This window comes from Trichomycterus rosablanca, chromosome 8 (genome assembly GCF_030014385.1).
Source record: "Trichomycterus rosablanca isolate fTriRos1 chromosome 8, fTriRos1.hap1, whole genome shotgun sequence".
Classification (NCBI taxonomy): domain Eukaryota; kingdom Metazoa; phylum Chordata; class Actinopteri; order Siluriformes; family Trichomycteridae; genus Trichomycterus; species Trichomycterus rosablanca.
This window is the reverse complement of record NC_085995.1, coordinates 20,128,467-20,153,757: the sequence shown is the minus strand read 5'-3', so window position 1 is coordinate 20,153,757 and position 25,291 is coordinate 20,128,467. Positions and strand designations below refer to the sequence as shown.

Sequence of the window (25,291 nt, the reverse complement as noted above, 5' to 3'; positions counted from 1 at the left end):
TGGCTGGCAACATAAGTGAGTACACCCCACAGTGAACATGTCCAAATTGTTCCCAAAGTGTCAATATTTTGTGTGACCACCATTATTATCCAGCACTGCCTTAACCCTCCTGGGCATGGAATTCACCAGAGCTGCACAGGTTGCTACTGGAATCCTCTTCCACTCCTCCATGATGACATCACGGAGCTGGTGGATGTTAGACACCTTGAACTCCTCCACCTTCCACTTGAGGATGCGCCACAGGTGCTCAATTGGGTTTAGTCCATCACCTTTACCTTCAGCTTCCTCAGCAAGGCAGTTGTCATCTTGGAGGCTGTGTTTGGGGTCGTTATCCTGTTTGAAAACTGCCATGAGGCCCAGTTTTCGAAGGGAGGGGATCATGCTCTGTTTCAGAATGTCACAGTACATGTTGGAATTCATGTTTCCCTCAATGAACTGCAGCTCCCCAGTGCCAGCAACACTCATGCAGCCCAAGACCATGATGCTACCACCACCATGCTTGACTGTAGGCAAGATACAGTTGTCTTGGTACTTCTCACCAGGGCGCCGCCACACATGCTGGACACCATCTGAGCCAAACAAGTTTATCTTGGTCTCGTCAGACCACAGGACATTCCAGTAATCCATGTTCTTGGACTGCTTGTCTTCAGCAAACTGTTTGCGGGCTTTCTTGTGCGTCAGCTTCCTTCTGGGATGACGACCATGCAGACCGAGTTGTTGCAGTGTGCGGCGTATGGTCTGAGCACTGACAGGCTGACCTCCCACGTCTTCAACCTCTGCAGCAATGCTGGCAGCACTCATGTGTCTATTTTTTAAAGCCAACCTCTGGATATGACGCCGAACACGTGGACTCAACTTCTTCGGTCGACCCTGGCGAAGCCTGTTCCGAGTGGAACCTGTCCTGGAAAACCGCTGTATGACCTTGGCCACCATGCTGTAGCTCAGTTTCAGGGTGTTAGCAATCTTCTTATAGCCCAGGCCATCTTTGTGGAGAGCAACAATTCTATTTCTCACATCCTCAGAGTTTTCTTTGCCATGAGGTGCCATGTTGAATATCCAGTGGCCAGTATGAGAGAATTGTACCCAAAACACCAAATTTAACAGCCCTGCTCCCCATTTACACCTGGGACCTTGACACATGACACCAGGGAGGGACAACGACACATTTGGGCACAATTTGGACATGTTCACTGTGGGGTGTACTCACTTATGTTGCCAGCTATTTAGACATTAATGGCTGTGTGTTGAGTTATTTTTAGAAGACAGTAAATCTACACTGCTATACAAGTTGTACACTGACTACTCTAAGTTATATCCAAGTTTTATGTCTATAGTGTTGTCCCATGAAAAGATATAATGAAATATTTGCAGAAATGTGAGGGGTGTACTCACTTTTGTGATACACTGTATATATATATATACAGTGGGGCCAAAAAGTATTTAGTCAGCCACTGATTGTGCCGGTTCTCCTACTTAGAAAGATGAGAGAGGTCTGTAATTTTCATCATAGATACACTTCAACTATGAGAGACAAAATGAGAAAAAAAAAATCCAGGAAATCACATTGTAGGATTTTTAAAGAATTTATTTGTAAATTATGGTGGAAAATAAGTATTTGGTCACCCACAAACAAGCAAGATTTCTGGCTCTCACAGACCTGTAACTTCTTCTTTAAGAAGCTCTTCTGTCCTCCACTCGTTACCTGTATTAATGGCACCTGTTTGACCTCGTTATCTGTATAAAAGACACCTGTCCACAGCCTCAAACAGTCAGACTCCAAACTCAACCATGGTTAAGACCAAAGAGCTGTCGAAGGACACCAGGAAGAAAATTGTAGACCTGCACCAGGCTGGGAAGAGTGAATCTACAATAGGCAAGCAGGTTGGTGTGAATAAATCAACTGTGGGAGCAATTGTAAAGAAATGGAAGACATACAAGACCATTGATAATCTCCCTTGGGGTCAAGATCTCATCCTGTGGGGTCATAATTATCATGAGAACAGTGAGCAAAAATCCCAGAACTACACGGAGGGACCTGATGAATGACCTGCAGAGAGCTGGGACCAAAGTAACAAAGGCTACCATCAGTAACACACTACGCCGAGAGGGACTCAAATCCTGCAGTGCCAGGCGTGTCCCCCTGCTTAAGCCAGTACATGTCCAGGCCCGTCTGAAGTTTGCCAGAGAGCATATGGATGATCCAGAAGAGGATTGGGAGAATATCATGTGGTCAGATGAAACCAAAATGGAACTTTTTGGTAAAAACTCAACTCGTCGTGTTTGGAGGAAGAAGAAGAACCCAAGAACACCATACCTACTGTGAAGCATGGGGGTGGAAACATCATGCTTTGGGGCTGTTTTTCTGCAAAGGGGACAGGACGACTGATCCGTGTTAAGGGAAGAATGAACGGGGCCATGTATCTTGAGATTTTAAGCCAAAACCTCCTTCCATCAGTGAGAGCATTGAAGATGGAACGTGTCTGGGTCTTCCAGCATGACAATGATCCCAAACACACCGCTCGGTCAACGAAGGAGTGGCTCCGTAAAAAGCATTTCAAGGTCCTGGAGTGGCCTAGCCAGTCTCCAGACCTCAACCCCATAGAAAATTTGTGGAGTCCGTGTTGCCCAGCAACAGCCCCAAAACATCACTGCTCTAGAGGAGATCTGCATGGAGGAATGGGCCAAAATACCAGCTACAGTGTGTGCAAACCTGGTGAAGACTTACAGGAAATGTTTGACCTCTGTCATTGCCAACAAAGGTTATGTTACAAAGTATTCAGTTGAACTTTTGTTATTGACAAAATACTTATTTTTCACCATAATTTACAAATAAATTCTTTAAAAATCCTACAATGTGATTTCCTGGATTTTTTTTTCTCATTTTGTCTCTCATAGTTGAAGTGTACCTATGATGAAAATTACAGACCTCTCTCATCTTTCTAAGTAGGAGTACTTGCACAATCAGTGGCTGACTAAATACTTTTTGACCCCACTGTGTGTGTATATATACAGGGGTTGGACAAAATAACTGAAACACCTGGTTTTAGACCACAATAATTTATTAGTATGGTGTAGGGCCTCCTTTTGCGGCCAATACAGCGTCAATTCGTCTTGGAAATGACATATACAAGTCCTGCACAGTGGTCAGAGGGATTTTAAGCCATTCTTCTTGCAGGATAGTGGCCAGGTCACTACGTGATGCTGGTGGAGGAAAACGTTTCCTGACTCGCTTCTCCAAAACACCCCAAAGTGGCTCAATAATATTTAGATCTGGTGACTGTGCAGGCCATGGGAGATGTTCAACTTCACTTTCATGTTCATCAAACCAATCTTTCACCAGTCTTGCTGTGTGTATTGGTGCATTGTCATCCTGATACACGGCACCGCCATTGGATGCACATGGTCCTCCAGAATGGTTCGGTAGTCCTTGGCAGTGACGCGCCCATCTAGCACAAGTATTGGGCCAAGTGAATGCCATGATATGGCAGCCCAAACCATCACTGATCCACCCCCATGCTTCACTCTGGGCATGCAATAGTCTGGGTGGTACGCTTCTTTGGGGCTTCTCCACACCGTAACTCTCCCGGATGTGGGGAAAACAGTAAAGGTGGACTCATCAGAGAACAATACATGTTTCACATTGTCCACAGCCCAAGATTTGCGCTCCTTGCACCATTGAAACCGACGTTTGGCATTGTCACGAGTGACCAAAGGTTTGGCTATAGCAGCCCGGCCATGTATATTGACCCTGTGGAGCTCACGAGGGACAGTTCTGGTGGAAACAGGAGAGTCGAGGTGCACATTTAATTCTGCCGTGATTTGGGCAGCCGTGGTTTTATGTTTTTTGGATACAATCCGGGTTAGCACCCGAACATCCCTTTCAGACAGCTTCCTCTTGCGTCCACAGTTAATCCTGTTGGATGTGGTTTGTCCTTCTTGGTGGTATGCTGACATTACCCTGGATACCGTGGCTCTTGATACATCACAAAGACTTGCTGTCTTGGTCACAGATGCGCCAGCAAGACGTGCACCAACAATTTGTCCTCTTTTGAACTCTGGTATGTCACCCATAATGTTGTGTGCATTGCAATATTTTGAGCAAAACTGTGCTCTTACCCTGCTAATTGAAACTTTACACTCTGCTCTTACTGGTGCAATGTGCAATTAATGAAGATTGGCCACCAGACTGGTCCAATTTAGCCATGAAACCTCCCACACTAAAATGACAGGTGTTTCAGTTATTTTGTCCAACCCCTGTATATATATATATATATATATATATATATATATACAGTATATATATATATATATATATATATATATATATATATATATATATATATATATAGTATATATACAGTGTATCACAAAAGTGAGTACACCCCTCACATTTCTGCAGATATTTAAGTATATCTTTTCATGGGACAACACTGACAAAATGACACTTTGACACAATGAAAAGTAGTCTGTGTGCAGCTTATATAACAGTGTAAATTTATTCTTCCCTCAAAATAACTCAATATACAGCCATTAATGTCTAAACCACCGGCAACAAAAGTGAGTACACCCCTAAGAGACTACACCCCTAGATGTCCAAATTGAGCACTCCTTGTCATTTTCCCTCCAAAATGTCATGTGACTCGTTAGTGTTACTAGGTCTCAGGTGTGCATAGGGAGCAGGTGTGTTCAATTTAGTAGTACAGCTCTCACACTCTCTCATACTGGTCACTGAAAGTTCCAACATGGCACCTCATGGCTAAGAACTCTCTGAGGATCTTAAAAGACGAATTGTTGAGCTACATGAAGATGGCCAAGGCTACAAGAAGATTGCCAGCACCCTGAAACTGAGCTGCAGCACAGTGGCCAAGATCATCCAGCGTTTTAAAAGAGCAGGGTCCACTCAGAACAGACCTCGCGTTGGTCGTCCAAAGAAGCTGAGTGCACGTGCTCAGCGTCACATCCAACTGCTGTCTTTGAAAGATAGGCGCAGGAGTGCTGTCAGCATTGCTGCAGAGATTGAAAAGGTGGGGGGTCAGCCTGTCAGTGCTCAGACCATACGCCGCACACTACATCAAATTGGTCTGCATGGCTGTCACCCCAGAAGGAAGCCTCTTCTGAAGTCTCTACACAAGAAAGCCCGCAAACAGTTTGCTGAAGACATGTCAACAAAGGACATGGATTACTGGAACCATGTCCTATGGTCTGATGAGACCAAGATTAATTTGTTTGGTTCAGATGGTCTCAAGCATGTGTGGCGGCAATCAGGTGAGGAGTACAAAGATAAGTGTGTCATGCCTACAGTCAAGCATGGTGGTGGGAATGCCATGGTCTGGGGCTGCATGAGTGCAGCAGGTGTTGGGGAGTTACATTTCATTGAGGGACACATGAACTCCAATATGTACTGTGAAATACTGAAGCAGAGCATGATCCCCTCCCTCCGGAAACTGGGTCGCAGGGCAGTGTTCCAGCATGATAATGACCCCAAACACACCTCTAAGACGACCACTGCTTTATTGAAGAGGCTGAGGGTAAAGGTGATGGACTGGCCAAGCATGTCTCCAGACCTAAACCCAATAGAACATCTTTGGGGCATCCTCAAGCGGAAGGTGGAGGAGCGCAAAGTCTCGAATATCCGTCAGCTCAGTGATGTCGTCATGGAGGAGTGGAAAAGCATTCCAGTGACAACCTGTGAAGCTCTGGTAAACTCCATGCCCAGGAGAGTTAAGGCAGTTCTGGGAAATAATGGTGGCCACACAAAATATTGACACTTCAGGAACTTTCACTAAGGGGTGTACTCACTTTTGTTGCCGGTGGTTTAGACATTAATGGCTGTATATTGAGTTATTTTGAGGGAAGAATAAATTTACACTGTTATATAAGCTGCACACAGACTACTTTTCATTGTGTCAAAGTGTCATTTTGTCAGTGTTGTCCCATGAAAATATATACTTAAATATCTGCAGAAATGTGAGGGGTGTACTCACTTTTGTGATACACTGTATATATATGGTCTGTTAAATTTACTAGCAGTTTTTCCATGTAAACCCTTCAAACCCTTGTTATCTAATCTACTGTATTATTCATAAAGGACTGTCAAAGGACCTCCACTTCATCTGACCACTTAATATTTGGGTGATGGATCATTCATTGCACTGACACATGACACTAATATGTAATTGGTCATGTTTGTTGTATCAGGTGCAGCAGTGTTTGTGAGATTTTCAAACAACATTAGCCAACTTCCTGTATTGAAACAGGGAATCAATGTTCTAGATAATGATTACAGGCTTATAATTTACTGTTCTGTTTACTAAGACTTCAAACCAGCCTCTGTAACAGACGTACGCTATGATGACACCCGGAACACTACAGCTACTATAGGAGACAGAAGCAAGTCTGTTCCAGGTCTCAATGTAGTGAGTTTCCTTATTTTTTTTTTATTTTTTTTAAGATTGCAAAGTGAGATGCCCCTTCCACACACACAGAGATACACATCATGGTAGCAAAATTTGTAACTACTTAGATGTATATTCAATCATTGTTATTGCAGGATGAAGAGGAGGAAGATGAGGACATTGACAATTTGGTTAACATTCACAAAAGGACTGTGGGCGATGGTGCAAACAGTCTAAAAGGTTCAAAGGTAAAAACAAGGAGTCAGTGCTGTTCTACTTATCCATTCTGTAAACATTACATTTATAGTTAATATATATTTTTCTGGAATGTGTGTTGTCGTAGAGCTCCATGGGCAGTATAATGAGTGTGTACAGTGAGGCCGGAGATTATGACACTGTAGACATAAGCGGGGACATTGTCTACTCTCTTCATTATGATGAGAGGGCTCAGAATCTGTCTGTCCTGGTCAAAGAGTGTCGAGAGCTGGCGTATGCTGACCCTGCCAAAAGAAAGTGCAACCCGTGAGTGTCCACCACAAATGATGATGATGATAATGATTAATTAATTAATTATAACTTTACCTACAGTGTAATAAAGAATCTGCTCTTCCTCTCATTTCTTTTTTGTGCATTTCATACTTATATTTGGAAGATATAGCATAAAGAGGACCACGCCAACCAGAGTAAACACAAACTATAGTTTGGTTTGTTTTAATTAAAGGATAAGAATATACACTATTTGGCCATCTGACCATGAGCTTGTTGAAAAATCCCATTTCGAAAACCTCTATGTGACCTATATATGATCTTTCAGCTATAACAACAGCCACTCTTCTGTGAAGGCTTCTCACAAGAAGTATGTCTGTGGGAATTTGGGCCTATTCAGTCAAAAAAGTATTTGTATGGCTGGGCAATGATGTTGGTCAATTGATGTTTCAGTTCATTCCAAATCTGCTTTGAGATCAGGACCATTGGAAATTCTTTAACGTTGGTTAAGAACACCTCAAATGATGTTCCAGTTCATTCCAAATCTGCTTTGAGATCAGGACCATTGGAAATTCTTTAACGTTGGTTAAGAACACCTCAAATGATGTTCCAGTTCATTCCAAATCTGCTTTGAGATCAGGACCATTGGAGTTTCTTTAACGTTGGTTAAGAACACCTCAAATGATGTTCCAGTTCATTCCAAATCTGCTTTGAGATCAGGACCATTGGAGTTTCTTTAACGTTGGTTAAGAACACCTCAAATGATGTTCCAGTTCATTCCAAATCTGCTTTGAGATCAGGACCATTGGAGTTTCTTTAACGTTGGTTAAGAACACCTCAAATGATGTTCCAGTTCATTCCAAAGCTGCTTTGAGATCAGGACCATTGGAAATTCTTTAACAGTGGTTAAGAACACCTCAAATGATGTTCCAGTTCATTCCAAATCTGCTTTGAGACCAGGACCATTGGAGTTTCTTTAAACCTTAAAGCTTTTCTTCATGCTTTATAGACCTTGCTTAGTGCACAGGGAGGGGCCTTTACTAAACTGTTGCTTCAAAGTTGTAAACGTATAATTTCCTTCATATAATTGATTTATTTTTAACACATGAATTCAAAAATTATAAGTGGTGTTCATATGGTGTATATGGTGTATGGTGTATCTAACACCAGCTTCATAAATTATAAGTGGTGTTCATATGGTGTATATGGTGTATGGTGTATCTAACACCAGCTTCATAAATTATAAGTGGTGTCCATATGGTGTATATGGTGTATCTAACACCAGCTAGACCTGTAAAATCTGGTAAACTGGTGTAATTGACACCCCCACCCCATTGATAATAATTGGTTGTGGCATCCTTAGCAACAACAACTGAATTCATGCACTTCTGATATCGGAACATCCAGCTTTTACTTTGCTGTGCTATGAAGAAATATGAGCCCATTGTTTTTTTTACAAATTTCAGCCACTTTGAAGCAATGCTTTTAAGCAGGAACTACTGGTTTGAGGTCCTACTACAGCCTCTCAGGGAAGTTAAGGCAAGGTGTTTGTGTATGCCACACCAAAACCTTCTTTTGAGCGATTTAGAGCTTGACTTCATGCTTCAGATCACTGTCTGGTTGAATAACCTAAATCCACATGAGCGTCATATCAGGAACTGATGACCTTGTGTTCTCCTTCAGGATTTTCTAGTAGAAAGCAGAATTTGTGACTTTCAGGATAAGTTAAGAGTACGCTCATGGATCAGTTTTGTTAGGCCAGTCAATTGAGATAGGGTGGCATGGTGGCTCAGTGGGTAGCACTGTTCTGGGTTTGATTCTCAGGTGGAGCGGTCCGGGTCCTTTCTGTGTGGAGTTTGCATGTTCTCCCCGTGTCTGCATGGGTTTCCTCCTGGAACTCCGGTTTCCTCCCACAGTCCAAAGACATGCAAGTGAGGTGAATTGGAGATACAAAATTGTCCATGACTGTCATTAAAAACTTGAACTGATGAAGTGTAACCAGTGTAACTACCTATCCTGTCATTAATGTAACCAAAGTGTGTAAAAGATGACGTTAAAATCCTTATAAATAAATAAATGTATTGTGAGATTGATTAAAATAAAAAAAGAACCAAGTAAACCTGTAAGTACTCTTCAAGTTTAATAAATATACTTGTTAGGAACTCACACCTTATAAGGGGAGAAAAGGCCTTTTTATGTAAACCCAGCCAAACACCTATCTAAAACACATCTTTATAGACTGCCCCAGACTCCTCAGACCTAATACAATGAAAGACATCTTTAACCAAACCACAAGTATGCACAAGGACTACAGACTGAAACTTTAAAAGGGAATTACTAACCTTTCATGCCATGAATAGAACTAGTGGGTTAACATGGAGTTAAACATCCAAATGAACAAAAAATAAACACCTGATAGGAAAATATACACCAATACCTGCCTAATATGCTGTCAAAAGAATTCTGACTTAGCCGCTCAGGTGGCGCAGCGTTAAAAAGACACGCTGCAACCAGAGCTGGATTCTGAGTACATCGTTTCGAATCCAGCTCTGCCTCCCCGGTTCGAGGCTGGGCGGCTGTATGAGCAACGATTGGCCGGTTGCTCAGTTGGGGTGGGTGGGACAAAGAACCGGATGTGGGTCTCTCTTTATCAGAATGCGATTACGACCTCTGCCGGCTGATTATAGGCGCCTGCACAAAAGATGAGGAAGAGAGATTAGGGTGTGTCTCTCCGCATGCAACGCTAGGTGGCGCCAAACTCATCAATGTGTGGGTGGCAAAAATGCATCCGGCTGCTGCTCATGTTTCGGAGGGGATATGGGTTAGCTTCGATCTCCTCTGTCAGGGCAGGGTTCGGCATAGACAGAGAGGAAGCACGATGCAAACTGAACAGTTGGATGGGGAAGGATATACAGTATATATATACAGTGTATCACAAAAGTGAGTACACCCCTCACATTTCTGCAAATATTTCATTATATCTTTTCATGGGTCAACACTATAGACATGAAACTTGGATATAACTTAGAGTAGTCAGTGTACAGCTTGTATAGCAGTGTAGATTTACTGTCTTTTGAAAATAACTCAACACACAGCCATTAATGTCTAAATAGCTGGCAACATAAGTGAGTACACCCCACAGTGAACATGTCCAAATTGTGCCCAAATGTGTCGTTGTCCCTCCCTGGTGTCATGTGTCAAGGTCCCAGGTGTAAATGGGGAGCAGGGCTGTTAAATTTGGTGTTTTGGGTACAATTCTCTCATACTGGCCACTGGATATTCAACATGGCACCTCATGGCAAAGAACTCTCTGAGGATGTGAGAAATAGAATTGTTGCTCTCCACAAAGATGGCCTGGGCTATAAGAAGATTTCTAACACCCTGAAACTGAGCTACAGCATGGTGGCCAAGGTCATACAGCGGTTTTCCAGGACAGGTTCCACTCGGAACAGGCTTCGCCAGGGTCGACCAAAGAAGTTGAGTCCACGTGTTCGGCGTCATATCCAGAGGTTGGCTTTAAAAAATAGACACATGAGTGCTGCCAGCATTGCTGCAGAGGTTGAAGACATGGGAGGTCAGCCTGTCAGTGCTCAGACCATACACCGCACACTGCATCAACTCGGTCTGCATGGTCGTCATCCCAGAAGGAAGCTGACGCACAAGAAAGCCAGCAAACAGTTTGCTGAAAACAAGCAGTCCAAGAACATGGATTACTGGAATGCCCTGTGGTCTGACGAGACCAAGATAAACTTGTTTGGCTCAGATGGTGTCCAGCATGTGTGGCGGCGCCCTGGTGGGAAGTACCAAGACAGCTGTATCTTGCCTACAGTCAAGCATGGTGGTGGTAGCATCATGGTCTTGGGCTGCATGAGTGTTGCTGGCACTGGGGAGCTGCAGTTCATTGAGGGAAACATGAATTCCAACATGTACTATGACATTCTGAAACAGAGCATGATCCCCTCCCTTCGAAAACTGGGCCTCATGGCAGTTTTCCAACAGGATAACGACCCCAAACACAACCTCCAAGATGACAACTGCCTTGCTGAGGAAGCTGAAGGTAAAGGTGATGGACTAAACCCAATTGAGCACCTGTGGCGCATCCTCAAGTGGAAGGTGGAGGAGTTCAAGGTGTTGAGTTATTTTTAGAAGACAGTAAATCTACACTGCTATACAAGCTGTACACTGACTACTCTAAGTTATATCCAAGTTTCATGTCTATAGTGTTGTCCCATGAAAAGATATAATGAAATGCTTGCAGAAATGTGAGGGGTGTACTCACTTTTGTGATACACTGTATATACATACAGGGGTTGGACAAAATAACTGAAACACCTGGTTTTAGACCACAATAATTTATTAGTATGGCGTAGGGCCTCCTTTTGCGGCCAAAACAGCGTCAATTCGTCTTGGAAATGACATATACAAGTCCTGCACAGTGGTCAGAGGGATTTTAAGCCATTCTTCTTGCAGGATAGTGGCCAGGTCACTACGTGATGCTGGTGGAGGAAAACGTTTCCTGACTCGCTTCTCCAAAACACCCCAAAGTGGCTCAATAATATTTAGATCTGGTGACTGTGCAGGCCATGGGAGATGTTCAACTTCACTTTCATGTTCATCAAACCAATCTTTCACCAGTCTTGCTGTGTGTATTGGTGCATTGTCATCCTGATACACGGCACCGCCATTGGATGCACATGGTCCTCCAGAATGGTTCGGTAGTCCTCGGCAGTGACGCGCCCATCTAGCACAAGTATTGGGCCAAGGGAATGCCATGATATGGCAGCCCAAACCATCACTGATCCACCCCCATGCTTCACTCTGGGCATGCAACAGTCTGGGTGGTACGCTTCTTTGGGGCTTCTCCACACCGTAACTCTCCCGGATGTGGGGAAAACAGTAAAGGTGGACTCATCAGAGAACAATACATGTTTCACATTGTCCACAGCCCAAGATTTGCGCTCCTTGCACCATTGAAACCGACGTTTGGCATTGGCACGAGTGACCAAAGGTTTGGTTATAGCAGCTCGGCCGTGTATATTGACCCTGTGGAGCTCCCGACGGACAGTTCTGGTGGAAACAGGAGAGTTGAGGTGCACATTTAATTTTGCCGTGATTTGGGCAGCCGTGGTTTTATGTTTTTTGGATACAATCCGGGTTAGCACCCAAACATCCCTTTCAGACAGCTTCCTCTTGCGTCCACAGTTAATCCTGTTGGATGTGGTTTGTCCTTCTTGGTGGTATGCTGACATTACCCTGGATACCGTGGCTCTTGATACATCACAAAGACTTGCTGTCTTGGTCACAGATGCGCCAGCAAGACGTGCACCAACAATTTGTCCTCTTTTGAACTCTGGTATGTCACCCATACTGTTGTGTGCATTGCAATATTTTGAGCAAAACTGTGCTCTTACCCTGCTAATTGAACCTTCACACTCTGCTCTTACTGGTGCAATGTGCAATTAATGAAGATTGGCCACCAAACTGGTCCAATTTAGCCATGAAACCTCCCACACTAAAATGACAGGTGTTTCAGTTATTTTGTCTAACCCCTGTATATACGTATATATAAGAATTCTGACTTAGAGACATCTGAGGGAGTCTTGTGGTATCTGAAACAAGGACATTATGAGCACTCCAACTTGTTGTAGTAATGTGAGCCTACACTGGATCCTGGTGCCATCTCTTCCATGTGGACATCCTACATCACTATATTGCAAATGTTAGCTGCTAAATGTATATAATATACCCTGCGTATTCTCAAAAGGCATGCAGTGAACTTGAAAGAGGCACAAATTTCTATTTTCGGCATCAAAGTTTTAATTGAACTTGTGGTCTGTGTTGACATAATTGCACCACATTATTGCTGCAGACTTGTCAGATGCATATTGGCTGAGGATCCCTCATTCTACCATATGACAATTTGATTAAGACCTGTTTTCTGTGGCGGCTAAGAAATTACACCAGCTTCACTGGCATGCCCATGATACCAATTCGAGATGATTCACTGACGATCATGCTGAAATAGCCAATATGAAATGGTTAATTGTGCTCATAACTTGATGCACAATACTAAGATAGTATGTGACACTCAAACAATGCTCAGCTGGTATAAGGAATCTTGGTGTCAAAAACAACATTTACCACAACATTACACCGCCAACAGCATAAATGTTGAGATAATGCCATTTGGGACAATAGATTCAAGCTGTTTATGCAAAACTTTCACCCCAATATGTGTATTTTTGCATTGTTTAACTGTCCAATCTTAGGAAGTCTGTGAACACTCTACCTTCAGAATTCTGTTCTTGGCAAACAGTAGTAGAACCCTAAATGTTTTCCTGCTGTTGTAGCCCACCAGCCTTAAGGTTTGTTTTGTTGTGCATTCCGAAATGCTTTTTCTGATCACCACAATTGTAAAGAATGTTTATTTGATTTCCTGTTAACTGGCAACAACAACCATTTACATTTTTACATTTACTTTTTCAGCATTTAGCAGACGCTTTTATCCAAAGTGACTTACAATTATGACTGAACATGATTTTGAGCAATTGAGGGTTAAGGGTCTAGCTCAGGGACTCAACAGTGGCAACTTGGTGGTGGCGGGGCTTGAACCGGCAACCTTCTGATTACTAGTCCAGTACCTTAACCACTGATCTACCACAATCATAATCACATAGCTTAGATTTTGCCCATTCTAACATTTAATGTAATTAATAACTAAAGCTGATCAACTGTGTCTGTATGATTATATACAATGCACTGCTGCCACATGTCTGGGTAGTTGATTAGAAGGTGCTCAGGTGTTCCTAATAAAATGCCTGCTGAGTGTATATGTCTCTTACAAGTTTATGTAAACGGCCGACTCTAAACATAGTATTAAACAAACTTGAAATTACAATATTTAGGCCTTAATTAATTTAAAGATATTGTCAATGCATCATCTTGCAATAATATAAATATAAATGTAATCGACACTTTGAAATCTTGAAAGTTGGAATGCCAGGATCCTACACATTCTGTATTTGAATTGAGTTTAAATAAATCATATTGTTAATGTGGAGTGGAACATCTTGTGCTTAGGACAAACTTCCTAAATGATTTTAAATCCACTTTGGGGCGGCATTGTGGCTCAGTGGGTAGCACCGTTTCCTCACAACAAGAAGGTCCTGGGTGGGAGCCCAGGTGGCGCAGGGGAATATTCCGCCAGCACACCAGCGCCAAGTTTCTGAACCCGTCGGTTCGAAACTCGAAGTTGCCACCGGCCAGCTGGGCGCCATCTGGCAGGCATAATTGGCAGTGCCTGCAGCAGATACTAATTGGCCATCGTATCTGCAGGGTGGGGGCCGGACTATGTGTGGGTGAAATCTTCATACGCTGTGTAAGGACGCTGATTGGCGGAAGAGACGCCTGTGCAGAATGCAGGGGTGAGAAGAGGAGGGCTTTGTCTACCGCTGCTGAGGGATACCCGATTGCATCCGAGGAGAGCCCGTCGCTGTACACGCCTCTTCCGACAGGTGCACAGCGACGGGCTCTCCTCGGATGCAATCGGGTATCCCTCAGCAGCGGTAGACAAATTGGCTGCGCTAAATTAGGAGGAAAATGGGGAGAAAATGCATTAAAAAAAATGTTTTTTTTAAAGATGGTCCTGGGTTCTATTCGAGGTCCTGGGAGTTTTCATGTTCTCCCCATGACTGCGTGGGTTTCGTCTTGGAGCTCCAGTTTCCTCCTACAGTCCAAAGACATCCAAGTGAGGTGAAATGGAGATACAAAATTGTCCATGACTGTGTTTGATGTTGAACTTCAACTTGTACTGATGAATCAAGAATGAACCCCAAAACTTGGGAGAATTATGGCCTATGTGTCCTCTTATTGGTGTGCTGTAGGATTACGCAAAATAATTGGGTTCTTCAATTAACAAAACATAAAAGTAAGAAGTCAAGAGTCTGTCTGTTACATTTGTTCTCAATGTTTTCAGTTAAAGGATTCTTTTTCCTTTTATTTCAGCAACACAACAAGTTAAGCATCTCTGGGAAAATTTTTTAGTTCTCCCAGCCAAGAGCTGAATCTTTCCAGCTGTGTAACCTACTTTTTATAGTCTGGTTCCAGAAGAAAACAATCAGTTGTTAGGATCTGAGTAGCCTTCCTCCACCAGTACACTGAATGTTACTTGTTTCATGCTCTGTAGATATGTAAAGAGTTACCTTCTCCCAGACACATCACGACAAAGCAAGAAGAAAACTACAACTAAGCGTAACACCGTCAACCCAAGCTACAATGAGACCTTAAAGGTGCCTCCTCATTTTTAAGCTTACTTATTTACACTGATCAGCCATAACATTAAAACCACCTCCTTGTTTCTACACTCACTGTCCATTTTATCAGCTCCACTTAATATATAGAAGCACTTTAGAACCCTCCAGGACCACTACAGAGCAGGTATTATTTAGGTGGTGGATCATTCTCAGCACTGCAGTGACACTGACATGGTGGTGGTGGGTTAGTGTGTGTTGTGCTGGTGTGAGTGGATCAGACACAGCAGTGCTGCTGGAGTTTTTAAATACCGTGTCCACACACTGTCCACTCTATTAGACACTCCTACCTAGTTGGTCCACCTTGTAGATGTAAAGTCAAAGACGAGCGCCCATCTATTGCTGCTGTTTGAGTTGGTCATCTTCTAGACCTTCATCAGTGGTCACAAGGCGCTGTTATCTAGGTATATTTTTGGTTGGTGGACTATTCTCAGTCCAGCAGGGACAGTAAGGTGATTTAAAAACTCCAGCAGCGCTGCTGTGTCTTATCCACTCATACCAGCACAACACACACTAACACACCACCACCATGTCAGTGTCACTGCAGTGCTGAGAATGATCCACCACCCAAATAATACCTACTCTGAAGCGGTACTGGGAGAGTCCTGACCATTGAAGAACAGGATGAAAGGGGGCTAACAAAGCATGCAGAGAAACAGATGGACTACATTCAGTAAATGTAGAACTACAAAGTGCTCCTATATGGTAATTGAAGCTGATAAAATGGACAGTGAGTGTAGAAACAAGGAGGTGTTTTTAATGTTATGGCTGATCGGTATATATTTAATTGTTTAACTATGTAATGTGGATACATTACCTGATTCTGTAATTATTACATGCACATGTGAAACAATATAATAATTAGTATAGTGGTGTAAATAACAAACGTGTTTTAATATATAACCAAGCACTGATGAGCAAACACTATCCTGCCAGACCAGTCACGAGAAACCTCTAGCATGTCATTATGCACATATTCATTTAAATAATACACTAAGTACACTGATTCGTGCATGACTGAAACTCAAATATTGACTTAAATAATTACTTAAGTGTAGTAAAAAAGCAAAGCAGGCATTAAATCTCATAAGTATGGCCCTACTAAATTCACAGGGAAATGTGCTTAATTTCTCGGACCTCGTGGATATTTAAAGAACAGTCATTAAATAACACTAATAAATTAAATAATAGAATAAATGGAAGCTACAATACACAGCACGGTTTACCTTATTGGTTGAATGTAAACCTAAAACATTCAGCAACGATGTTAGGCTCAAATACGCAAATACTCATGCGGTTTTGACACACACCTCTCTGTGTCCACAGAATTGGTTGGGAGTTTTCCAAACTCACTTACACGAGTCGTAATAATGTAATAATGATGTGAGTTCAAACAGGTGATTATAATCATGATTTGTAACAAAAGTAGTTTCCATGACAGGCAAAGATGGCCAGAGGGTCTCCAGTTTGTCAACAAATGTGGGAGAATGTTTAAAAACATCAGGTGGCGCAGCGTTAAAAAGACACACTGCAGCCAAAGTTGGATTCTCAGTACCTCGTATCAAATCCAGCTCTGCTTCACCAGTTCGAAGCTGAGTGGCTGTATGAGCAACGATTGGCACATTGAACCGGATGTGGGTCTCTCTCTGTCAGAATGTGATTACGACCTCTGCCGGCTGATTAGAGGCGCCTGCACAAGAGATGAGGAAGAGTGCCCTTAGAGTGTGTCTCTCCGCATGCAATGCTAGGTGGCGCCAAACTCATAAATGTGTGGGTGGAAAAATGCATCCGGCTGCTGCTCGTGTTTCAGAGGGGATATGGGTTAGCTTCGATCTCCTCCGTCAGGGCAGGGTTCTGCATAGGCAGAGAGGAAGCACGATGCAAATTGAACAATTGGATGCGCTAAAGGGGGAGAAAAAGGGGGAGAAAACCCCAATGTACCTCAAAGAAAGATTGGAAAGGATATTCATATTTCTCCCTCTACAGTGCATAATATCATTAAATGACTCAAGGAATCGGGAGTGATTTCAGTGCGTAAAGGGCAAGGGTCTCTAAGCTAGATGGCATCTGGGATGGACCATCATACATTACAGCCATGAATTAGCTACGGCCTTACTTATTAGAGACATACACGTTAGCAGTCAAGCAATATTTTATTGAAAACTTTGAAAAAAAGTTGAAAAAAAATTGGATGCAGCCTCCCATCCATCTGGGATGTATTTAACCCTTCACACCCAGATAGTCTAGGTTCCAAAGAGAAAGTGCTTCTGCTCACTCAGAACAAGAACCACATGGTTCCAAAAGCAGCTATAAGAATAAACCAGCTCTTACTTCTCATGTGTGTTTAACTTTCAAACTATTTGTTGCGTCTTGCACTATGTTTGCACATTTTTACAGCTGCTCTGCGTGTTTGCACAGTCTGTACTGTTTACCTTCATGGAATATTATTGTTGACACTATATTTTGTGGGTGCTCAGGTGGAAAAGCAGGTCTATTATGCTAGACCACCACTACTGAGATCCATGTTCTAGCCTCAGTGGTGGTATCAGCCAGCCAGGCATCTACACAGACGTAATGGCTAGGGGAGGGGGAGAAGGGGGTGACCAAAGCCCTCTAATAGATAGGCACCCTGTCTAGGGTATTTTTGCCCTGCCCCCAGTGTTCCCTGATGGAACTAGACCTAATGCAACCATGACCTGGATAAAGCTGTTGATAAATATATATTAAATATATAATGCTGCCATTTACAAAACTGTAAATTACCTTAGCCAAGGGCACTAACACAACTTCATACTATGACAGACCCTGGCTTTTAGATTTTCTTTGCTGATAACAGTCTGGATGGTCCTTTTTGTCTTTGGTCTGGTGTACACGGTGTCCATTTCTTCCAAAAAAAGATCTGAAATACTGATTCGTGTGACCACAATACACATTTTCACTGTGTGATGGTCCATCCTAGATGCCTCAGAGCCCAGTGAAGTCGATGCCTCTTCTGGACATGGTTAACATATAGCTTCTTTTTTATTAAGTTTTAAGTGGCATTTGTGCATGTAACTCGTATTGTAGTGCTCGACAAAGGTTTGCCAAAGTAATCCCTCACCCATATGGTTATATCAGCTATTAAAAATAGTACATTGGCTAGCAACAAGGTGTTACCATATCAAAACCAATTATTGAATTATTTTTCCACTTTACTGAAGCAGATGTGTACAAATCTATTTCTTCTACTTTTTTAGTACTCTATTAGCCGTTCCCAGCTGACGTGTTGTACCCTTCAGTTGTCAGTGTGGCACCACGACCGTTTCGGGCGCAATGTTTTCCTCGGGGAGGTGGAAATACCACTGGACAGCCATGACATTGACTCTGACCACGAGGAATGCATGGCACTTACAGGAAAGGTACTAGAACATGCAAGGACTTTTTCCTTTCTGACAAGGTTTTTTTTGTATTCCCTTTAAGTCTAGTAACATTTTAATTACTTATATAAGACTTGTATTTATATTGCATTTAGAAATTTTGCTTAACGTTGTATAATTTCACTTTAGGTTGCCAGCTCTTTGTCACTTTCTCCTTTCGCCCAGTACAAAGGAGAACTGGTGGTTTCTCTAAAGTACGTAACAGAGAAAAGTGCACCTGCAGAAAAGCAACGGGGTAAGAAAACACTGATGGACCTGAATGAAAAGAGCTCAAATATCATAATGTTTGAACAAGAACTAAGAAATGACCTCTGTTTTTTTTCTTCAGGCAAAAAGGGAAAGGTAGAGGATGGAGGAGAGCTGCATGTGTTTATAAAGGAGGCTAAGAATCTTTCAGCAATGAAATCAGGCGGCACATCTGATTCCTTCGTCAAAGGGTTGGCAGAATACACACATACACACCTTATATACTATCATGGCATATTTATTAAAGTACTCCTGTACTCAAACATGATAAATGGTTAAATTATATTGCAAGGAGTATTCTGATTGGAGTATTCTGATTGGTCAATACTATCACTCTGCAAATGTTAACTTTATTTCATTTGTTAATATACTTCCATTCCTGCATTTCAGGCCTGCAACACATTCCAAAAAATACACCTGGGACAGGGGCAATTTAGGGCTAGTTATAAGGTGAAAACAAACTAATGATGTTAGTTTAACATTATTAACAGGTGATGTCAACAGGTGATTTGGAACAAAAGCAGTATCCACAAAAGGCTGAGACTTTGAAGAGCAAAGATGGGCAGAAGGTCCATAGTTTGTCAATAAATGTGTAAGAAAATTATTGAAATGCTTAAAAACAATCTTCCTCAAAGAAAAATTAGCTGGAATTTGTCTATTCATCCCTCTACAGTGCATAATATCATTAAACGATCCTAGGAATCCTAGGGCAAGGGTGCAAGCCTAAGCTGCAGCAGATGTAACCACATGGGTGAGGGATTACTTTGGCAAACCTTTGTCAAGCACTACAATACAGAGTTACATTCACTACTTAATCACTACTTAAAACTTTACTGTGCAAAAACAAAGCCTTATGTTAACCATGTCCAGAAGCGGCGTAGAGGTCTCTAAGCTAGATGGCATCTGGGATGGACCATCATACATTGGAAAAGTATTGTATTGTGGTCAGACGAATAAGTATTTCTGACCTTTTTGGTAGAAATGAATGCTGTGTGCTCTGGATCAAAAAAATAAAAAAAAAAGTCCAGACCGTTATCAGCAAAAGCCAGGGTCTGTCATGGTACGGTGTTGTGTCAGTGCCTTTGGCAAAGTTAATTTATTACTGTTATTAATTATTATTAATTATTAATTTAGTACTGTTGCACATCTTAAGATGTGTGCGGGAATAATGGACCAAAATAAAACCTGAAACACTAAATCACTTGGTATCCTTGGTGCCAAAACGTCTTTTAAGTGTGGTGAAAAGAAATGGCAACATTACAAAGTGGTAAATGCTTCACTGTCCCAACTTTTTTTGGAATGTGTATGAATCGGTATTGTTTTATTTGGGGTTGTCATATATGCCAGAAGAATGTGGGAGCTGAAGCTGTTCCTATGCTATTTGAAATAGTTTTATAAACTATTCATATATTAATGGTATAAACTACTTATATGCTTGTGTGCGTATTTACAGCAGCTTATAAAGCTTTTTCCATCTCTAATGACTCACAATTGTATTAAACAGATACCTGCTACCATCTTCAAACAAGTCGAAGAAAAGAAAGACGCAGGTGGTAAAAAAGACAGTGAACCCGCAATACGACCACACGTTTGTGTACAAAGAGCTGAATCTGGAGCAGCTAAAGAACATGTGTCTTGAGCTCACTGTTTGGGACAAAGAGGCCATGTCCAGCAACGACTTTCTGGGGGGAGTGAGAATGAGCTCAGGGGCAGGTGAGTGCCAATACACTATATTGCCAAAAGTATTCACTCACCCATCCAAATCATTGAATTCAGGTGTTCCAATCACTTCCATGGCCACAGATGTATAAAACCAAGCACCTAGGCATGCAGACTGCTTCTACAAACATTTGTGAACGTATGGGTTGCTCTCAGGAGCTCAGTGAATTCCAGCGTGGTACTGAGCAGCTGCATCCAAACCTAACGTCACCAAGCGCAATGCAAAGCATCGGATGCTGTGGTGTAAAGCACGCCGCCACTGGACTCTAGAGCAGTGGAGACGTGTTCTCTGGAGTGACGAATCACGCTTCTCCGTCTGGCAATCCGATGGACGAGTCTGGGTTTGGCGGTTGCCAAGAGAACGGTGCTTGTCTGACTGCATTGTGCCAAGTGTAAAGTTTGGTGGAGGGGGGATTATGGTATGGGGTTGTTTTTCAGGAGTTGGGCTCGGCCCCTTAGTTCCAGTGAAAGGAACTCTTAATGCTTCAGCATACCAAGAGATTTTGCACAATTTCATGCTCTCGACTTTGTGGGAACAGTTTGGGGATGGCCCCTTCCTGTTCCAACATGACTGCTCACCAGTGCACAAAGCAAGGTCCATAAAGACATGGATGAGCGAGTTTGGTGTGGAACAACTTGACTGGCCTGCACAGAGTCCTGACCTCAACCCGATAGAACACCGTTGGGATTAATTAGAGCGGAGACTGTGAGCCAGGCCTTCTCGTCCAACATCAGTGTCTGACCTCACAAATGCGCTTCTGGAGGAATGGTCAAAAATTCCCATAAACACACTCCTAAACCTTGTGGAAAGCCTTCCCAGAAGAGTTGAAGCTGTTAAGTGCAAAGTGTGGGTCGACATCAAGAATGGGACGTCACTCAAGTTCATATGCGTGTGAAGGCAGACGAGCGAATACTTTTGGCAATATAGTGTATATAACGCCTTAATTTATTCATCCCAAACTTTTTTTACCCACATAAATGACATTCATTTTTTCAGTAAAAACAATGAATCATCTTCCCTCACTGGATCATCAAACCATTTAATTTTAAAATTCATAAATATTTACACCTCTTGTACTTGTCTGATCAATATTTGTTTAGGTTAGTTGGTGTTACCACAGATTTTTAAAAGAGTTGAGGTCAGGACTGACTGGGCTACTTAAGGACACTACGATTTGTCTTAATAAATCACCCCAGTGTTGCTTTGGCAGTGTGTTTTGGGTCACTGGCACTGAAACCACAGCAATCCTGACAAGAACTACCAATTAGTACACATAAATGAGCAAACATTGCTTTAATTTATTTTTAGTGTCATGAAGATAATCTTGTATCCTTTTATCTGTACTTTTGGGTGGCACAGTGGCTTGGTGGGTAGCACTGTCAGTCACCTCCTAGCAAGAAGGTACTGGGTTCGATTCCCAGGTAGAGTGGTCCAGGTCCTTTCTTCACTGATTTCCTCTGGGAGTTCTGGTTTACTCCCACAGTCCAAATGGCATTTAAATTAGGTACATTGGATTTACAAAATTGCTGGTGACCGTTTGACATTAAACTGATGAATCATTTGTAACCTGTACCTACCTGTCCTGTCATGTAACCAAAGTGTAAATCATGATATTGTAATACCTGTGCCAATTAACCACCTTGGTCAGTTCAGACTGTAATTATGTTGGTGTGTGTCTGCAGTGCGACTGAAGGAGGGGAAGAAGGAGTGGGTGGCTGACTCAACTGGAGAGGAAGTGTCTTTGTGGCAGAAGATGATGCAGTTCCCAGACTCTTGGGCAGAGGGCACCCTCCCATTGCGATCCTCCATGGGCAAGGAAAAGTAAAGACCCCCAGCTGTCTGTCGCCTGGCTTACCAAGCTCACCAACCTCAGCCAATAGATAAAAGAGCAAAGCATATTGCAAACATTCCTTATGCACTACCAAGTGATAACCGTTCTTAAATAGGAACGATGTGTTACAATTTTAACATTTAGTTTTATGTCTCCTTTTTTTTTTAGTATAAGCCAGCATGACCAAAAATTAGATATTTTTTGTGTTATGAATGTAATTAAAATATTTATTTTTAAAATCATTTATGTATATACTTTTAAACATACTGTTTTTTAAAAAAACAGCACAATTATGCTATTATTTTATTGTAAATTGACACTTTTTAAATGAGTAAATTTTCTTCCCAGTGAAACAATCTTCACCTTAATAAAAAGTTATATACATTTCATTTAATAAATATTAAATATTATTTTCCATATTTGTTGAATACAATGCATAGAAACATAGTGAAGATTGAGAAATATCTCATCTAAAAAGATACAATAAAAAGGACCTACACTGATCAGCCATAACATTAAAACCACCTGTTTCTACACTCACTGTCCATTTTATCAGCTCCACTTACCATATAGAAGCACTTTGTAGTTCTACAATTACTGACTTTTTAGCCTGCTTTCACCGTTCTTTAATAGTCAGAGCAGGTATTATTTAGGTGGTGGATCTTTCTCAGCACTGCAGTGACAATGACATGGTGGTGGTGTGTTAGTGTGTGTTGTGCTGGTATGAGTGAATCAGACACAGCAGCGCTGCTGGAATTTTTAAATACCGTGTCCACTCACTGTCCACTCTATTAGACACTCCTACCTACAGTGGCTTGCAAAAGTATTCATACCCCTTGAACTTTTCCATATTTTGTCACATTACAACCACAAACATAAATATATTTCACTGGAATTTAATGTGAAAGACCAACACAATGTGGTATACAATTGTGAAGTGGAAGGAAAATTATACATGATTCAAAACATTTTTTACAAAAAAAAAAACTGAAAAGTGCGGTGTGCAAAAGTATCCAGCCCCCTTTTCTCTGAGTGCAACCAATTGCATTCAGAAGTTGCCTGATGACTGCTAATGACTAAAAAGAGTCCACCTGTGTGTAATCTAATCTCAGTACAAATACAGCTGCTCCGTGACGGCCTCAGAGGTTGGTTAAGAGAATACTGGGGAGTAAACAGCATTATGAAGTCCAAAGAACACACCAGACAGGTCAGGAATAAGGTTGTGGAGAAGTTTAAAGCAGGCTTAGGCTATAAAAAGATTTCCCAAGCTTTGAACATCTCACGGAGCACTGTTCAATCCATTATCCGGAAATGGAAAGAATATGGCACAACTGTAAACCTACCAAGACAAGGCCGTCCACCTAAACTTACAGGCCGAACAAGGAGAGCACTGATCAGAGATGCAGCCAAGAGGCCCATGGTGACTCTGGACGAAATGCAGAGATCCACAGCTCAGGTGGGGGAATCTGTCCACAGGACAACTATTAGTCGTGCACTGCACAAATGTGGTCTTTATGGAAGAGTGGCAAGAAGAAAGCCATTGTTAAAAGAAAACCATAAAAAGTCCCGTTTGCAGTTTGCCAGAAGCCATGTTGGGGACACAGCAAACATGTGGAACAAGGTGCTTTGGTCAGATGAGACCAAAATTGAACTTTTTGGCCTAAATGCAAAACGCTATGTGAGGCGGAGAATTAACACTGCACATCACTCTGAACACACCATCCCCACTGTCAAATATGGTGGTGGCAGCATCATGCTCTGGGGCTGCTTCACTTCAGCAGGGACAGGGAAGTTGGTCAAAGTTGATGGGAAGATGGATGGAGCCAAATACAGGGCAATCTTGGAAGAAAACCTGTTGGAGTCTGCAAAAGACTTGAGACTGGGGCGGAGGTTCACCTTCCAGCAGGACAACGACCCTAAACATAAAGCCAGGGCTACAATGGAATGGTTTAAAACAAAACATATTCTTGTGTTAGAATGGCCCAGTCAAAGTCCAGACCTAAACCCAATCGAGAATTTGTGGCAAGATCTGAAAACTGCTGTTCACAAACGCTCTCCATCTAATCTGACTGAGCTTGAGCTGTTTTGCAAAGAAGAATGGGCAAAAATGTCAGTCACTAGATGTGCAAAGCTGGTGGAGACATACCCTAAAAGACTTGCAGCTGTAATTGCAGCAAAAGGTGGTTCCACAAAGTATTGACTCAGGGGGGCTGGATACTTTTGCACACCGCACTTTTCAGTTTTTTATTTGTAAAAAATGTTTTGAATCATGTATAACTTTCGTTCCACTTCACAATTGTATACCACATTGTGTTGGTCTTTCACATTAAATTCCAGTGAAATAAATTTATGTTTGTGGTTGTAATGTGACAAAATATGGAAAAGTTCAAGGGGTATGAATACTTTTGCAAGCCACTGTAGTTGGTCCACCTTGTAGGTGTAAAGTCAGAGACTCATCTATTGCTGCTGTTTGAGTTGGTCATCTTTAAGACCTTCATCAGTTGTCACAGGACGCTGCCTACGGGGCGCTGTTGGCTGGATATATTTTTGGTTGGTGGACTATTCTCAGTCCAGCAGTGACAGTGAGGTGTTTAAAAACTCCATCAGCATTGCTGTCTGCTGGGTCTTATCCACTCATACCAGCACAACACACTATCACACCACCACCATGTCAGTGTCACTCTCTGTAGTGGTCATGGGAGAGTGCTGACCATTGAAGAACATCATGGAAGGGGGCAAAGCATGCAGAGAAACAGATGGACTACAGTCAGTAATTTGGTAAGTTGACAGTGAGTGTAGAAACAAGGAGGAGGTTTTAATGTTATGGCTGATTGGTGTATATCTTGAGTTTTATGATGAAACAACATTTTAATGCTTAAGAAAGCAAG

At 42.2% G+C, this 25,291-nt stretch overlaps 1 protein-coding gene across 2 annotated transcripts in view; it reads left to right on the top strand.

The window, feature by feature from the left end:
• The window catches only part of sytl4 (synaptotagmin-like 4), a 39,513-nt gene extending 16,753 nt beyond the window's left edge, over nucleotides 1-22,760 (top strand). For both annotated transcript variants that reach the window (XM_062999904.1, XM_062999906.1), the window contains exons 9-17: nucleotides 6,316-6,416; nucleotides 6,551-6,643; nucleotides 6,739-6,917; nucleotides 15,067-15,169; nucleotides 18,427-18,588; nucleotides 18,736-18,841; nucleotides 18,935-19,043; nucleotides 20,357-20,565; nucleotides 22,255-22,760. In XM_062999904.1, the coding sequence (XP_062855974.1) occupies nucleotides 6,316-6,416; nucleotides 6,551-6,643; nucleotides 6,739-6,917; nucleotides 15,067-15,169; nucleotides 18,427-18,588; nucleotides 18,736-18,841; nucleotides 18,935-19,043; nucleotides 20,357-20,565; nucleotides 22,255-22,397 (1,205 nt within the window). In that variant the 3' untranslated portion in view covers nucleotides 22,398-22,760. The remainder of the gene's footprint in view (nucleotides 1-6,315; nucleotides 6,417-6,550; nucleotides 6,644-6,738; nucleotides 6,918-15,066; nucleotides 15,170-18,426; nucleotides 18,589-18,735; nucleotides 18,842-18,934; nucleotides 19,044-20,356; nucleotides 20,566-22,254) is intronic.
• The last annotated feature ends 2,531 nt before the right edge of the window (nucleotides 22,761-25,291 follow it).